The 18,095-nt window shown below is 44.1% G+C and overlaps 1 protein-coding gene across 1 annotated transcript in view; it reads left to right on the forward strand.

Moving 5' to 3' along the window:
- The first annotated feature begins 10,669 nt into the window (after positions 1-10,669).
- TERT (telomerase reverse transcriptase) overlaps positions 10,670-18,095 on the forward strand; it is a 28,544-nt gene continuing 21,118 nt past the window's right edge. The window contains exons 1-3 of the mRNA XM_042809031.1: positions 10,670-10,945; positions 11,778-13,698; positions 15,672-15,867. Of these exons, the coding sequence (XP_042664965.1) occupies positions 10,670-10,945; positions 11,778-13,698; positions 15,672-15,867 (2,393 nt within the window). The remainder of the gene's footprint in view (positions 10,946-11,777; positions 13,699-15,671; positions 15,868-18,095) is intronic.

Genomic DNA, 18,095 nt, shown 5'->3' on the forward strand with positions numbered 1-18,095 from the left:
TTATCAGTGTCTCGCCTATTTGAGAGTTGGAGTGTAACCGAATAACCTCCTCACTTAGAGGATTCACTGTGATAAGCAATTAGCTCACCATCATACAATCTTCATTAAGTTAGCAGTAGGTTTGGAAATGGAAAGATTAGCGGTTTAGTTTTTTGTTTTTGATTAGGAGTTAATTGGGAAAGTCGTGCCTCTGGAGATGCTCTTGCACAGTAGTGCTTAGTGCAAAATAATGCACTGATTCTGTCCTTCCTTATTGACTCCCCTTTAGATACTGAAAGGCTGTTCTCAGATGTTTCCAGTGCCTTCTCCAGGCTGAACAGCCCCAGCTCTCTCAGCCTGTCCTTGTAGAGACAGGCTTGAGAACATTCTTTGGAATTGCAGCTATGCTTTTCTGTCTGTTCAGAACATTGGGCCTGATACAGCTCCAGCTCAGTGCTGAGTTACGTTAAAAGCTGGGATCGTGGCCAATCAACAGCTTATACAGGAAGCATTGCCTCCTTGCTGCTCTGCAACTCCCCATCTGCATTGCCTGAAAGCTTAAAGATGCAGATACCTAGCTTGGGCCGACCTCCATAGGATCTTTCTCTTCGTATGCTATTTAGTCTCCATCATGCACAAGTGTTTCTATTGAGTAGTGCTGACTGTAGGAACAGAAAGGAATAAAGAGTGTTTCCATGTGGTAAAGTCAACAAACTCTTCAACAAATTGCTTAAGAACTGTTTATCCTCTCCAGCTCTGCCATCCTAGAAGTTGTCACAATCATATGTGGAAGAAAAAACTCAAATCAGAATTGGTGTTGTTTGAAGCCTTCTCTGACTTAAATTGATGGATCTCAGAACAGCAGTGCTGGAGAAGCATGTGATCTGAATAACAATCCTGTTCACTGAACTTGACCCCATTACCCTTGGAATGCAGTGAATGTTGCACTGCAGCCTCATATAAGCTACATATAATCCTCTTAAACTACCCTAATGTGCAAGTGTCAGCAACCCCTATGGATGTCTTTGCTTACTACCAAGCTCCTCCACAGGACGGCACCTTGAAAAGTAGCTTGAAGATACAAGACTGCAAGTGTCCGTATTTTTCACTGCTGTTCTCTTTTATCTCCAGCTTTGCAGATTTCAAATTTCAAGAAGCACCTGTCATTTGCAACTAGGGAATAGAAGCACATTCACCCCTCTGAGGGATGGAAGAGGGGCAAAGAAGATAAGTACTTTGGTTATCCTGTATATTTAAATGGCTGATTACAAGTTCCTCTAGTGAGAGTGCCAGCCAAATCTCTTTTTCAGACTTTCTGGCCTTCTATCTCAGGAATTCTGATTGGGGTCTTCTGTTAATCATTGATGGCTACTCTCAGTTTGCAACAATATATTTGAAAAGCCAAATTCTGACCTCTGCATTTCTAAAAAAAGTACAGCCTTTGGCTAAAAGTATCTGAGTGTGGAAAGCTAATTTAGCTGATATACAAAACAGGTACTTCATCCTGCTGAAAATTTCATCTTTCATGTTCTTACACTCAGCTAACAGCAGAATCTTTTGTCTCATTCGAATTTTTTCCCAGGTAGCTCAGTATTCTTTCTGAGGCTGTGTCCTGGCATCACAGTAGTGGGGCTGAGCTGTGAAAGGCTCAGCACAGAAGTGAAAGGACACTGCCTTCTCTACTGAAGCTGCCAACTACCAACTCTTTTTGAGAGTCAAATTGAAAATTTCAGTCAGATTCTATGATACTAAAATGACACACAGCATTTGAAAAACATCCCATATATGAGTTGTTGCAAGGAAAAATGTGCTCAAAAAGTCCCCTGCAAGAACAGAAAAAGATAAGTTATAAAAGGGAGAGAATGCTCCAGCATTAACTCTGGCTAAGGACGCTGTAATCAAGCTCATGTCTTAAATATTAGCAAACAGCAGGGCTGCAGAGATCTTTGCCAGAGGGGATGAGTTTGTGTGAAGGTTTCAGCACTCAGGAATCTCATCTGCATGAGCAGAAGCATGTCAACACAGCGTGAGCTTTCAGAAGGCAGTAAATGAGTTGGAAATGAACCCATGGAAAGTGAATTTCCCCCGAAACTCTGAGGTAGTTTCTCAGTGATGGCTAGCTAAGCTCTGCCGTGCTACTCTCTCACTCCCCCTCCTCAAAAGAACAAGGAAAGAAAATACAATGAAAAAAGCCTCCTTCGTTGAGATAAGGACAGGGAGATCATACACCAATTACTGCACAAGCAAAACAGACAACATAAAGGAGATGAGTATCATTTATTACTTATTGCTAACAGACTGGAGCAGCGAGAACTAAAAGTAAACTAAAAATGCCTTCTACGCATGCTCCTTCTCCCACCTCCTCCCCCTCAGCCGTGCTGGGGAATGAGGAATGTCTTCAGGCTGAGACACCCCACCTCTAGGGCTCAAGGTCCACACCAGCTCTCTGAGGGGCATGTCCTGTAGATACAGCGAAGCAGCCAAAAACAAGCTGAGTCCACATTTGTCTGCTTCCTTGGGAATCCATGCAGAAGAGATGCTATCTCTTTACAAGGGGCAAGGACAGGGGATGGGAAAGGAGGCTATCCTGCATGCAAGCCCACAGGATGTTAATGAATGGTCTCCCAGTTAATTCTGGGTGCAGAAGCTGCAGAGCAGACAGGGAGCTGGGCACCTGGACCTTCAATGCTGCTGCTGTAATCTCACTCTGGCATAATGATATGCCTAGACAGCTGTAGCAGAGGTCAATCCACTTCCATTGGTTCTTCATCTGGAGTGCATCCACCTCCATGGGCTGCAGAACAGTAGTCCCAGGCCAGGCCATTGCTCTACGGGCACAGGTACTTTTCCTCCTGCATTTGTTCTGCTTTGTGAGTCTCCACCACCTCTTCGGTTCTGGGAACCCAAACTCTCTCTTCCCATGTAAAACTGGGCAATCAGCGCTCCTGGTTCTCTTGGTATCAGCTGTGATTGTTTACCACCAGAGGTCTTGGAGCTGAGTGTGTGGGATGGGGCAGCAGTGACTACTGTGACACCAGTAAGATTCTGTGATGACCACCGTGATGGTGGGAGTGGTGTTCAGCATGGCGTGAAAAGGAGGCTGGAGGCCCCCTGGAGGGCACAGGATGGCAGCTAGAAGGCAGCCCCTGTGCCCAATGGGCAGCCTTTCTTTCCGGCAAGCAAAAAGGCACAGAGGAGCCATCCCCAGGAAAAGGGTCCTCTGCCTCCTTGACCCTCTTCCTTCTTCCACAAGGGAATCATTGAAGGCTGGGACACACAGCATATAATGGCAGGCTCAGAGAACTCTGGCCAGCACAAAGCAGCTCAGGAGTAGAACTGATTGACAGACCAAAGCCAGAGCTTCCATGTCAGTATCTAGTGTCTCTTCAACTGTGTTAGGTTTTGGTTTTTTTGGTTTTTTTTGTGTGTGTGTGTGTTTCTTTCCAGTTAACTGTTGAGAATATATATATTTTTTAAATAAATAAGGTGGAGAATAAGAGATAATAATATAAGATGGGGAGTAAGATTCAAAAATTCCCCATATACTGAAAGTGACAAAGATGTTCTAAAAACCAAATTCCCTTTCTTCCCCAGGTCTGATAACATTTCTTCAACACCACTGAAAAAAGTGTATTTCTTTGCCTCTTCAAGAGACAAGGCTAGAACTTTTGACTGTGCCTAAAGGTCTTCACTTTGATTTCCACCCGTATATTTTTGATGGGGTGAACTGACAATCTGGAGGCCACAGATGCAGGATGGGAATAGATCCTGGCATTTCTAAATAGAATGGCATGAGATGTGGCCGCAGATATGGGCACTGCCAAGTAGCACCACGACGCACTCAAGGGTTGATGCCACTGCCTTCAAAGGGGGTCCAAGAAGAAAATGTCTGTGGTCAACAATACAGCTGGGTGAGGCTGCGGCCACATGCTGGGTCTTTTAGGTGGAGCTTGTGCACTTCTTTTCTCATCAGACCATTCTGCTGAATGAGAAGATTGGTGAAGTCAGTAGTAAATGGCATGTCTGCATCTTCTTCTCGGAACCTTCTGTGGTGGTAGTGGTGATCCTGATGGCTGCAATGGGAAGAATACAGCTGCATTATTTTTTGGCTAGGGTAGAATTGATTTTCTTCATAATTAGCTTGTATGGTGCTATGTTTTAAATTTGTGATGGAAACAGAGTTGGTAACAAATATTTCAGTTGATGCTGAACAGTGCATACGAAAGAGCAAGGCCTTTTCTGCTCCTTACACTGCCCAGACAGAGGAAGGCTGGGTATGCACAAGAATCTGGGAAGGGATGGAATCAGGACAGCTGACCTCAGCAGACCCATCCCAAAGGGTCCCATCTGATGTCATACTCACTGGACATTGCCAGGATTGATTTGGCATCAGGGTGGTGAGAACTGCCTTTCACATAACTTGGTTTTATAGGTTTTGTTGTTGTTTCCATTTTTAATTACTGAACTGCCTTTATCTCATTCCATGAATTTTCTGACTTTTGCTCCTTCATTCCCATTCTCGTAACACAGAAGAGGGAGTGAGTAAGCAGCTCTGTGGTTCTTAATTGCCCACCAGACTTAAATCACAACAAAGTAACTCTATTTTCATGAGGGATCATAATGACTTTTGGGTAGGGCTTTTTTCTGTGTTGCTGGAGGGAAAGGAAAGCTCTTAGAGGGAGATGAAAAGGCCTATGAGATAAAGGTGGTGAGTTCAAGGCATTCATGTTAAAGAGGAGATTGTTGCAGTAGGAACCAAAGAAAATGCAGGGAAAAGAAAGGGGAAATGTCAAAAGTTTTCAGCATCTACAGGATGCACAGGAACAGCAGAAAGGATATTTTTGTGTCCTTTTAAGAACTGCTAGGGAGAAATGCAGCACTAGCATGCATATGTACAGGATGGCTTTGCCTGTATGGCTGAGTGATAGTATGGCTAAAACTCTATTAAGAATAAGTGAAATGTTCTTCATTGAACTTCTGCGCTTCATCTAATGCTTGAGAAATATGATTTTGTGAACACAACATAAAATCTTCAAGAAAAAGTGATGAAGTTTGCCTTAAGGTATTGTTTTGATCTGGTCTGTCTTTGGTGGGAATTAGTAACTGCTTGGATAGGAAATGATTTTAATTGTGTTGTCTTTTCTCTTCTTCGCAAGAACTGGTAGAGTCCCTGCTAGATGGCAGAGCAAGCCACCACATTAATAATGACGTGTTAAAGCAGACGTACCAGAATGTAATCTGAACAAACACCTAGTCAACTGCTCAGCCAACATTACTCCTCTCTCTTTCTTCTCATTTTTTTCATCACTTTTTCTTTCATTTACATGTGGAATACTATAGCTCTGTTTTAGTTTCTTAACTATGAAAGCAATGATAATCAGAGGTAAAGATTGTCTTCCTCCTGTACGAAAGGAAATGAAATCTCCTGCTCTTAGCTGTACTTCAGAAAGCACACTTAAGCCCTATTAGATGTTCTCATGGCTTTTCCCCAACCTTCAGTGCTGTAGAAATGCATGAACCAAGCTCTAGCACTGTGATAACCTCCCTCAAACCCAGCTGCAAGGTTGACCTTTCTTAGTCTCATAAAACCTTGTAAATCTCTGTACCCTGTTCTGCTGCACATCTCAGCTTCATGGAGATTATGCTGGGATGAGGGTGTGACATTTGAATGTTTGCATTAGCAAAGGAAAAATCAAGTTTTGCCTTTGAGGTTTTTTTCTCCCTGAGTGTGCTATAGCCTGGTTCAGAAAGTCTGATTCTTTCATCATTTTTTTAGTGTGAAATTAAAGAGTAATTCCAAATAACTCATTGGGGTGACACTGTTGTAAATCCTGCTGGCAAAAGCAAAACTGGAGTGCAAAACATTTACATAGGAGCATTTTCAGAAATTACACTCTGAATGGGTTCTTCAAAGTACTATTTTAATTACTGCTGGCCTACATAGTAATTACTTTTAAGGCAAACATAACAGCTGTAAAAGGGAACAACTAATAGGGAGATAAAACTGGCTATGGACGTGTTATCTGTAATAGAATTCAGTCAATATCTGCATAGTGCCTTGAAGGATAAATGTTGTCGAGGAGAACCTGACTTCATTATTCATTCAGATCTGGGTTCTCCAGAACAAGGCTGATGGATATACAGAAGTGAGCCTAGTGAACCTGACACTAAGGGCCCTAAGATGATTAAGGAAGTGGAGCATCTGGTATATAAGGAGGTGTTAAGGTAACTGGGATTGTTTAGCCTCAAGATGGAAAGGCTCAGCGAGGATCTTATTAAAGTACACAAGTAGCTAATGTTAATGAGATGGACACAAACTCTTCTCAGTGGTAGCCAGGGATAGAACAAGATGTGGTGAACACAAATTAAAATACAGGAAATTCTACTTAAACATCTTTTTACTCTTAGGGTGGTAGAACACCTGCAAAATGTTGTGGTGTCTCCATCCTTGAAGATACTTAAAATCTTGTTACACATGACATTGGGCAACCTGCTCTAGGTGGCCCTGCTTTAGGCAGCAGAGGTGCAAAAGACATCATACTTCTCTTACAACCTTGGCTGTTCTATGACTCTATGTTCCCATTATTTTCCTTATTTGTCTTCCTAAAAAATAACATTTTTCCCATATCGCTTCATTCCCTCTCTCCTTGCTGAGCTCCTTCCCCAGCCCAATGGTAGAAACACAGAAAAGCAGGGTGGTATCTATGAAAAGAAATAGGAGGAAAGAGATCTTGCTATCCTGGCCACCGCAGTTATCCTCTGACCACGCAATCACTGCTGTAATTACTGTCACCAAGAACATATCAGCAAGAGGCATCACCTACTTAGGGACCCACCAACTCACCAATTGGTAGAAGGAGTCAAGGTAAGTTAAAAGGTCTTCTCAGAAATTCAATCTACAGAAACATCTACAATCATCTGCCATGAGCAAGTCAATCAGCTTTGGCAGCATGGATTCACTGCTGCCAGAGTTTATGGACAAGCAGTTGTAAATTCACCTGAAAGCAGCATATTCTCAACTGTGGGAGCATCTTCCACTACCACTACAGTCCCATTGCTTCCTTGTGCACTGTTACTGGGGCTGCAACTAACAAAGACCCGCTGAAAGGCACAGATCAATATTCACTTCTTCAAGGATCCTAACCACAAAGACCTCATAGATGGTCCTTCACACCTTCATGTTCTTACTTTCTCCTGTGTCAACCTGCTGCCTGCTGAAGGAGATTCCAGGGGTCAAGTTGCCATTTTCAAACTTGGTTAAACCCTTGCCATCAGAGCTTGATCCAGAGTTAAGACAAGCTCAACACCACTTCCTCCTCTTCCTCTTTTCCTGAATGTTTCTCAAGTGAGCCTTGTGTTGGCAGTACACCCAGCTGCATTAGACAGCACTGGGTTACACCTTGAAGATGTCATCACCTTCAGACCTATGGGTGAAGGGAGAAATATATGTGAAACGGACTCACCAGAGGTCAGATAAATGGCATCAACTTTAGCCTCCCCTGAATGGAGTCCCTGTTCTATATCCTTGTCCTTCTGTATGTAGCAGCAGTGCAGTATCTCAGTTGCAGCACTGCTGAAGCCTTAAAGTGTTATCGCTCTCTGTTCTTTGTGGATGCCCATCTAGTACATACCTATGTCAAGGGGTGAAGTAGTCTGCCAGAAACAAGCAGAGCTGAACTGGTAGTTAAGCAGGAATGAAGCAACTTGAAGGCCATGGAGGTGCCAAGAACTGGAATCCTCTGCTGCACTCATGTCAAGAGATGAGCTGCTTTCCATCCTAGAAGAGGTTGTTTTTGAAGGAAAAGCCTGCAACATTTGCCCTTCCTCAGCAACATCTCCATTTCCGGTTCTAACCTACCATGTTATCTCATATAGGACTGTCCCACACAGGATTGTCCTTCTCCTTCTAATTCTAGTACATTATTTTTGAGAAACAGTGACCAGAACACAATTGCACTTAAGATGGTAGGCAAGTCGAGAATTTACACAATGGCATAATGATGTCCCACCATTCCCAACATTTGATTTACTTTCCTGACTGCTACTGAATGCAATGCTGACTTGCTTCATGTAACCACAGGATCTCACTTGGAAATGTGTTTAATCTCAATGCCATACTTGATTTACCAGCATTTAATTTCATCTGTCATGTAACTGTTCAGTCACTCAGTCTTGTAGTTTCTAATACAATTTTCTAGTCTGCTTAAGTTCTTGATACTTTGAATAATTTCATCCCATTGACAAATCTTGCCACTAACTGCTTTTATACAGCACTTCTGGGTCACTTATCAAAGTTACACAGTGCTGACTATCATAGAACCTTAGTGGTAATTTTCCTCAACTGAAAGAACTGACCATTTATCCCTACCCATGTCTTATGTTTTAACCAGTAGTATATCCACAACAACACTCTCCTTTTTAATGTGTTGTGGTTTTTTTTTCCCGTTTATGACATTCTCTCACAAGGGTTTCATGAATTTCAAACAGAACACAACAACTAATCAGATTACTGTAATTTTCATGTCTTCTCAACCATTCAGAGAACTCCAGGAGTTTTGCAAGGCAGGACTTTCTCTTGCAGTAGCAATATTAACTAGGCAACTGACCTTTGCTCCAGTATGTACAAACCTTAAACTCTGTTATTTCTAACAATTTTCCTGGAACAAACACCAGGCTTAAAGATCTGCGATTTCCCAAAACTCCACTGCAACCTTTTTTGAAGTTTGCTGTCAATGTTGTTACCATAAAGCCTTCAGACACTAAGGAAAGATCTGAGTAGGACATTACATACTATCTTATGCAATTAAGCTTCTTAATTTTTGAGGTTAACGAGAGCCACAGGACCAGGCAGTTACTTTCAAGGTTTACTCTGCTCATCTCCATCATAACCTTTTCTACAAGTACTCTTCTTTAATACTGACCTTCTATCAAGTCTTCATTTGAAAAGGGATTCGTTGGATGGGATTCTTCCAGATTTCTTCCGTAACAGATTTACACTAGTAAACCAGCAACATTCAGTGATGAAGGGTGTGGAGGGCAAGTGGTATGAAGAGCTGCTGATGTTGCTTGGTTTGTTCAGTCAAGAGAAGAGGGTGCTGAGGAGAGACCTCATGGTGGGCCTGTAGCTTCCTCATGGGAAGCAGAAGGGCTGTGCTGAGCTCTTCCCTCTGGTGACAGGGATGGGACCAAAGGAACAGCATGGAGCTCTGCCAAAGGAGGGTCAGAGTGAGGGTTAGGAAAAGGTTCACAATCACACCTTATTCATGTCATTGCTTTTCGGCAGTACATACGTTTGTGAACAACTATTTTTAAGGATGAAGCACAGGAAGAGTAAAATTTCATAAAAACCTCTGATGAGCTCCTTGAGAGCTAACTAAGAATTGCAACCACCATCTCTGAACCAGATGGATGCATTAGTTTCACATAAACAAGGTCACATATCCCAGTAGTTTTACAGTTTTGTTACTCTCTTTTTTTTACATTTTACTAAACAAGGCAAAAAAAAAAGAAGTTTTGCTACTTACATACATGAACTATGTTATTTCAGGACTGCTTCAAAAGCAATGCTTCCTATTTTATTATGTTGGCCCACAACGTTAGAGGTGGATGTCGGTGGTATGGCATTAAAGGCTGAACCTTACTGCCAATATTGTTACATTTTGTTGCCATGTGACAGATGGCAGCTGAGAGGCAGCCTGACACCACGGCACCTGGCATGGAAACGCACGTGAAGCAAAGCTACGGAACTGAATTCCACTATGTGGAAAAAATGGCACCCACTGACATTCACTGACGAATGTTTATGGAGACCACACAGCGGCTGTGCACACGGTGAGGCAGCAGGTGGTGCATTTCAGCTGCCCTGACAGTGGGTCATCTCTGCTGGTGCAAGTTTTTATGAGCGCAGCATGCAGGCTCTTGTTCACTGCTGGTGGAAATGAATAGCTAATGGTGGTGACTGTGTCGAAAAATAATGTTTCATAGCTGAGAGTTTTCTCTATCAAACTGTGTTATTGCACTCTTCCTAGCGGCTGCAGTTTTAACGGGAATAAATGGGAGGCATTACTTTTGGAGCGAAGTATATGTATTTTATATGAAGCCCAGGACAAATCCTCTTCAGTCGGCACGGCCCAGGCAAGCCATAAGGGTGCGCACACACACACACACACATGCTTTAACCACAGCTCATGCCTCCCCACCGCCCCACGCACGCCCCGCACCACACAACTCTCTGCACCCATGTCTGACGCTCGGACAAGCTGCACGCATCTGTGTGGAGTCTTGTTTCCCGCCGCTTTCCACAGGGACAAAGCAAGAGCGGTAACGCAAACTTACCACAGAATCACAGGATCATTACGTTTGGAAAAGCCCCCCAAGATCGCCTAAGTGCAGCTGTCAATCCATTCCCCACCATGCCCACGAACCTCACTGCCGCATCCACACGCGCCCAGTGACGGTGACTCCCCGGGCAGCCTGCGTCAGTGCCTCACCGCTCTTTCCGAGAAGAAATTGTTCCTAAATCCAACTTGAGCCTCCCCTGGCGCAACGTGAGGCGGCAGCAGCCCGTGGCACGCCAGTCGCACCGCAGCTGGACACCGGCCTGCCCTCCCTGCCCCGCCCAGCCGCGCCCCGCCCAGCCGCGCCCCGCCTCGCCTCACCTCCGCCGCGTGGAGCCCCGCTGCACGCGGAGATGGAGCGCGGGGCCGATCCTGGGGTCGGCGTGCGGCGGCTCCGCAACGTGGCGCGGCCGGAGCCCTTCGCTGCGGTGCTGGGCGCGCTGCGGGGTTGCTACGCCGAGGCCACGCCGCTGGAGGCCTTCGTCCGGCGGCTGCGGGAAGCTGGCACCAGGGAGGTCGAGGTGCTGCGCGGCGACGACGCGCAGTGCTACCGGACCTTCGTGTCGCAGTGTGTGGTGTGCGTCCCCCGCGGGGCTCGCACCATCCGCCGGCCCATCTGCTTCCAGCAGGTAGGCAGGAGGGAGAGCGGCCGGACGGTGCCCCGCGCACGGGGTCGGCCCCGGAGGCAGCGCTAGGGCTGCGGGGCTCTTGGTGCCCCGCGTGCGTGCTTGCGTGCGCCTCTCCCCTCGTGGCCGCCCCTCCGCCCGCGGCCCCGTCTGCACCACCCCCGGTCCCGTCCCTAGAGAGGGCTGGCGGTGCGCTGAAGGCGTCCGGGCGGCGGTGGGCTCAAAGATTTGCATGTCTGGGGTTCGGGGGCTCGTCTGCTCCGACGAGCCAGCGTGGCTCGTTAGAGCGACTGTGAGGGAAGTACCACCTTCCCCTGTGAGAGGGGTGGGGGAAAGCAGAGCTACGCCGCGCGAAACGAGCTGTGCGAGCTTACCGAGCGGCTTTTAAGTTTGTTAAAACTCCTTTATTTTAAGCAAAAGGAAATGGAGGCCTCGAGAAACACTGAGTTCTCCTCCGGTGGCGCGGCCTGCGTCAGCGCCTTCTGGGGCACAGTGACCTGGAGGCCCTGAGCTGGGAGTCGGGGTGGGGAGGAGAGGCATAGGGCGCTTCCTGGGCATGAGGAGCAGGATCAAAAGGGCAGCACCGAACGGGCTTCCGTAAGGCAGGCGGCTCAGGTTGCTGAATGTAAACATCTTGCGGTGCGCACGCAAGTGTGGCATAGCACTTGTGAAAGTCTGGCATAGCACTTGTGAATGGTTATACGGCTTTGTAAAGGCATAATGTAAGGCTGAAGTCTAGGCCTGGGTGTAGCTGGCGTGTCTGCTTCTTTAGGCCACGTGTTATTTGTGGAATTGATTTAAAAAATCAATTCTCCCTCTTTTTGTCTTTGTTCAGTTATCCAGTCAGAGCGAAGTCATCACAAGAATCGTTCAGAGACTGTGTGAAAAGAAAAAGAAGAACATTCTTGCATATGGATACTCCTTGCTGGATGAAAACAGTTGTCACTTCAGGATTTTGCCATCTTCATGCATATACAACTATCTGCCCAATACTGTAACAGAAACGATTCGCATCAGTGGCCTCTGGGAGATACTGCTGAGCAGGATAGGGGACGACGTGATGATGTACCTGCTGGAGCACTGTGCACTCTTCATGTTGGTTCCCCCAAGTAACTGTTATCAGGTCTGCGGGCAACCAATTTATGAACTTATTTCGCGTAACATAGGGCCGTCCCCAGGGTTTGTTAGACGACGGTATTCAAGGTTTAAACATAATAGCTTGCTTGACTATGTGCGAAAAAGGCTTGTGTTTCACAGGCACTATCTCTCCAAGTCACAGTGGTGGAAGTGCAGGCCGAGACGTCAAGGTCGTGTCTCCAGCAGGAGAAAAAGAAGGAGCCATAGGATACAAAGCCCAAGGTCTGGTTACCAGTCTTCTGCAGAAGTGAACTTTCAAGCAGGCATGCGGATCAGCACAGTTACTGCACGTCTGGAAAAACAGAGCTGCTCCAGTTTATGTTTGCCAGCTAGAACACCATCTTTGAAAAGGAAGTGTGACAGAGAACAGGTTGAAATCGCAGCTAAGAGAGTGAAAGTAATGGAGAAAGAGATGGAGGAGCAGCCTTGTAGTATCGTTCCTGATGTAAATCAAAGTAGCTCCCAGAGGCACGGAGTTTGGCATGTAGCACCACGTGCTGTAGGTCTTATTAAAGAACGTTACGTTTCTGAAAGAAGTAACAGTGAGATGTCTGGTCCTTCTGTAGTTCACAGATCTCACCCTGGGAAGAGGCCTGTGGCAGACAAAAGCTCTTTTCCGAGAGGAGTTCAGGGTAACAAACACACAAAGACCGGTGCAGAAAAACGAGCAGAATCCAATAGAAGGGGCATAGAGATGTATATAAACCCAACCCGTAAACCCAATAGAAGGGGTATAGAGAGGCATATAAATCCAACCCATAAACCGGGGTTGAATTCTGTACAAACTGAACCAATGGAAGGTGATTCTTCGGGGGACAGAAAGCAGGAAAATCCCCCAGCTCATTTGGCAAAGCAGTTACCAAATACATTCTTGCGCTCTGCAGTGTACTTTGAGAAGAAATTTCTTCTGTATTCCCGTAGTTACCAAGAATATTTTCCTAAATCATTCATACTGAGCCGCCTGCAGGGTTGTCAGGCAGGTGGAAGGCGGCTTATAGAAACTATATTCTTGAGCCAAAACCCATTAAAGGAAAAGCAGAACAAAAGCCTAACACAGCAAAAGTGGAGAAAGAAGAGGTTGCCCAAACGCTACTGGCAAATGAGAGAGATATTTCAGAAGCTGTTAAAAAACCACGAGAAGTGCCCTTACTTAGTTTTCTTGAGAAAAAATTGCCCTGTTTTGCTTTCTGAAGCATGTTTGAAAAAAACGGAGCTGACCTTGCAGGCAGCTCTGCCTGGGGAAGCAAAGGTTCACAAGCACACAGAACATGGGGAAGAGTCCACTGAGGGTACTGCACCGAACAGCTTCCACACTCCTCCCTCAATGCCAATGTGTGGGCAGATGGAGAGAGAGGAGCAGCACCTTGCAGAGGGGAGTGATCCGCTCCTCAGGGAGCTGCTCAGGCAGCACAGCAGCCACTGGCAGGTGTATGGCTTTGTGAGGGATTGCCTGGAGCGGGTGATTCCTGCCGAGCTGTGGGGTTCAAGCCATAACAAATGCCGGTTCTTTAAAAACGTGAAAGCATTCATTTCTATGGGGAAGTATGCTAAGCTTTCATTGCAGCAGCTGATGTGGAAGATGAGAGTGAATGACTGCGTATGGCTTCGTCTGGCCAAAGGTACTTGTATTGCAAAACCAACGGCGTCAGATGGGTGGCGGTCAGGCTTAAGGAGGGGACGGAAGGGCACTCAATATGGGTTTGGAGTTGGTGGTTTATTGGTAACAACAGGAGTTGAGAGAGGAAGACGTGGTAGTGGTTGTAATCGATGTTGGGGAGAGTTCTCAGATCTCTCTTCCTCTGTGCATCTTTATTGACACCTTTTGTGTTTAATGGGATTAAGGTTTTATGCAGAAACGTGAATTCAGGACGCAGGCCTTCCAACAAAACACATTCCCTTCTGCTCTTGCTCCCCAGATTGCCAATATCTGTGACCAAAGCACTTAAGGAGTAAGTGTGGTCTTTTCAGTTGCCATAAAACACCAGAAAGAGCTAAAGCCAAAACAGGACACATGTATGCAGTCATTCCATGGGATTTTTCCCTCTCACGTCTACCCTGTGAAAAAGACAAGAGTAAGGGATCTGTGCAGTGCAGAAGCTGCCCTCCATCCATTACCTTTCTGGAGCTCTTCTTTGGGAATGTATGATCTTTACTGAGCAGGATTTGGGGCTGGGTGAGTGGCGGTGCAAAGATCATCCCAGTGGTATGAGTAGGACAGCTCTGAATTCTCTGGGAATCCCTCCTGTCAGTGATCTTCTCAGGTGAAGAGAGGCAAATCTTACTAATCTGAAGTAGCCTCTCTAAAGACATTACCCTTGGGCATCGTTCTAGGCTGAACCTGTGGTTCTGTGGTTAACTGCTGTAGAATCTCACATGTTGTAATTGTTCTGTGATTCCATTCTCCACCTACAGAATGTGGAATGTACTATAACCAACATGCTTGCAGTGTTCTTAACTAGTAATATGCTTGGATCCTACAGTAATGTGAGTTGAAAATGGCATTCCTTCTTAAAAGGTGCAGTAGGGTTCTGAAATTACTGCAGGTTCCCTGAAGTATAGGAGGAAAGTGGGTGGTCTGGTATTTGAGGTACACTTCCATAAGAAGCTGTTAATTCTAGTAAATATATTGATTAATCATTTAAAAACTTTGGCTCAAAACCACAGTTTTAAAATTATTGAATGATTAAATATTTCAAAGGGTTTTTATTGTAAAAACACATTTGGTTCATAATCACTTGTAATGTCTTACTTCTGAAAAGAATAATAGCCTGAATCCAGGAAAAGCAACTTGTCAACTTAATTTCATTTTCTCTGTAACTAATCCCTTGTGCCTGAAGTTTAAACTTGCATTTAATTGCTTTGCTGCACTGTAGGTGTTTTTCTCCCCAAAAGAAGTAGCAGTGGTTTCTTGTAAATCATGACTACAATTCAGGAAATTGACATGTGATCTCAAAATGTCAAAAACTAATCATCTTGTTCCAGAACAGCTATGTAATGTGCTGATTTAATCTGTGTATCTGGTGGCCTGCGTATTACGATTCTTCATTTAAAGAATCTTCTCACAGCTGCTGCATTTTTCAGTGATGTTCTCTAGCTTCTATTGAAGTGAATCCTTTTATGTCTTTTTGGCAGTATTGTTTTTTTTGGACATGAAAGTGTCTCTGCCGCAGAGAGCACACAACCCAGGCGGGGTATAGAACTAAGCAACTGATTTCCATCTGATAAGTTTCAGTTTAAAACTTCATCTCTTTGTGTCAAAGTTTGTGCAGCAGCTGTGATTTGTGCTGAGCAGCTAATCTAACAAACATTTTTGTAGAGTATCTTTAAATAATCCAGCTGTATTTTGCTAAATTCTACTTTAATTAGAAACATATTATTGGAAAGTTGCAATGATTTATAATTAATACCAATGAAAATTTTGAGCTGCATCTGTGGGATTATTTGTTTGTTTTTTTTCTCTTTTTACTGGCCTCGTGCTAAGAAGGGATTGTATATATGGGTTGTTCTGTATAGTTTGTTCCTGTTTTTTACTAATACGGAAAGTTGACCTTTGCTATGACTACATTAACTACATTTGAATTATTTATTGAAGGTAATCATTCTGTTCCTGCCTATGAACATTGTTACCGTGAAGAAATTTTGGCAAAATTCCTATACTGGCTGATGGATTCCTATGTTATCGAGTTGCTCAAATCATTTTTCTATATCACCGAGACCATGTTCCAGAAAAACATGCTTTTCTACTACCGAAAGTTTATCTGGGGCAAATTACAGAACATTGGAATTAGGTAACATAACTAATCAAACATGACTGAAACATGTGGAAGTCTCACGTTTTGTTATGTGAAGTTATAATTCTGCTTTCATCTATTGCCCCTTTATCTGCCTTTTGTGTGCTTAATTTTCCAAGAGGAAGTCAACCTGTAGTAGTGATGTGTATGGCTTGTAAGTTTGTATATATTTGATGTGGGAGAGCCTATTCAAATTTTTATTTCTTTGATAGGAGAACAGAAGCCTTTGCAGTAATACCCATTATGAGGAGGATTTTGGTTTGATAGGTCACATTTTTAAACCTTTTAATGATCAGTGATTCACAGTGCCAGAAATTTCTTTAACTGCTTCAATTCAAAAAAAATTGTTTTGAATTTCTGGATTTCTGTTGATTTCCAAATTTCTATGTGATTTCTTCTTTCTTTTTTTTTTTTTTTTTTTTTTTTTAAATTCTCTTGTGCCCTCCGTGTTCCCTGATGATACCACTGGTGTTTCTCCTGTGCAGCTCTCTTCTATGTGTGTTAGCACTTAATGGGGCCCTGATCCTGTTTGCAGCTGCAGCCTAGAATCAGCATTTTAAACAGTAGTAGCAAAATAGTTTTCAACTATTGGTATACTTTGTCTTGTCTTCAAGCTGTGTCAGTGTTTGATGAGTGTTTTGTGTAGTTCTAATGTACTTCAAAGGCTAACGTATTTTTAGAGTGTATGCATAAAGTATCAAGTCTGGATTTTACATAATAGATATAATGCTGTTTTTAATGGGGTGTATGATTAAAAGAAAGCAGGTGGCTTTGGTTTTAGTCATTTCTTCCCTGCCACCAATTTCTCAAATAAAGCTCTGAGCACAAAGGAAGCACAAAGGATCCTAATCTGTGCTGATCCTGTTTCTTCCTATCTGTTCTCCAAGTGTTTTCATCTTTTGCTTCAGGATGGTCCTGAAATGCAGATTGCTGTCAGGTGGAGCAGCACCTCAGAAAAGTACTGTTGTGTATTTTACAGCCAACTGCATGCTGTAAGGACAGGATGTTTGCTGTTGGCTATGGAACATGTATAGGGCTATATGGACCTTCAGTGCACTGTTTCACTCACAAGGGTATTCAGCACTCTGCTTTTTGGAGTGTGCTATGTAATGTGAGGTCTCTTCCTAATCCAGTTTACTGCATTCATGCATATGGCAAGATGCCCATTTCATGTTGGAAGAGGGAAATGGGGATTTAGAGATGCTGAGGAACAGCTGTTTGGGGTTGGCATTTCTAGGCTCTCAGGGCACCATCCCCTCTTTCTCAGGCAACGTATTCAGTATATTGAGCTGCCTCTGCCTTCCCTGGGTGAACAGTATCAGGTGGCCTCTATTGCTGCCCTGATGGTTGTTTGGTGGTTGCCCTGGTTCTTCCTCCTCTCCAGATGAAGCTGCTCTTGTTGATTGCTATGAGCTGGCTCACAAGAAAGTGTTTACAGCCAGTGTAGTCCCTGATGTAGACTTTGAGGAAGAGAAAATGGATGAAACTGTCTGAGCTGAACAGAGCAGGGCTTTATTCGTAAGTTTTCCATGAATTGTCCTTACGGAGAAAATCCCTATCTTGTACTACTGTACATGTGAGTAAATCTTCCTGTGCAGAATCCAGCTCAAGGATACGGGTATCAGATCTGACAGGGGACTTTGTTTTGTTTTCTCAGATTCTTGATCAAGTTTGGTAGACATTTTGCATGCAAGCAACTTTCTGTAAATTTTTGAAGTTAAACCAAACTGCATACCCCCAACTGAAAAACAGTTTTGTTTTTTTTTTTCTTTTTGAAGGAAAGAAATCAGTATTTCATGATACTGCTGCTTCAAGTTACCTGGCCCATGTAATGCAGAGCCTTTTTTTTTTTTTTTTTTTTTTTTTTAATGATGTATACCTTGTCGCAGTGACAGCATCTGTTTTCACAGGGAGTGATTGGCAGACCTTGTACTCAGATTCCTACTAGGTCCACTGTGTGACAGCACTGTGAATATGAATGAGGATGGTTCAAAGGCCACTAGATTAGTGCATGTTCAAAATCAGCAGTACTGCCATGAAATAAGCAGTGAGTGTTGCTTCAGGCAAAATGACATTGAATTCCACAACTGGGCAGGGAGTAATGATGAAGATATGCTGACAGGGTGTCTTTATCTCTGCTTTTAGAAGAAGTCATGTTTTAAAATTGGTGTGTTGGTAGTTTTTGTTGTTGTGTCTTGTTGGTTTTTTTTTTTTCTCCCATCCAG

The sequence above is a fragment of the Centrocercus urophasianus genome, unplaced genomic scaffold (assembly GCF_019232065.1).
Source record: "Centrocercus urophasianus isolate 14NV4802_14NV808 unplaced genomic scaffold, USGS_Curo_1.0 seq_11, whole genome shotgun sequence".
NCBI lineage: Eukaryota > Metazoa > Chordata > Aves > Galliformes > Phasianidae > Centrocercus > Centrocercus urophasianus.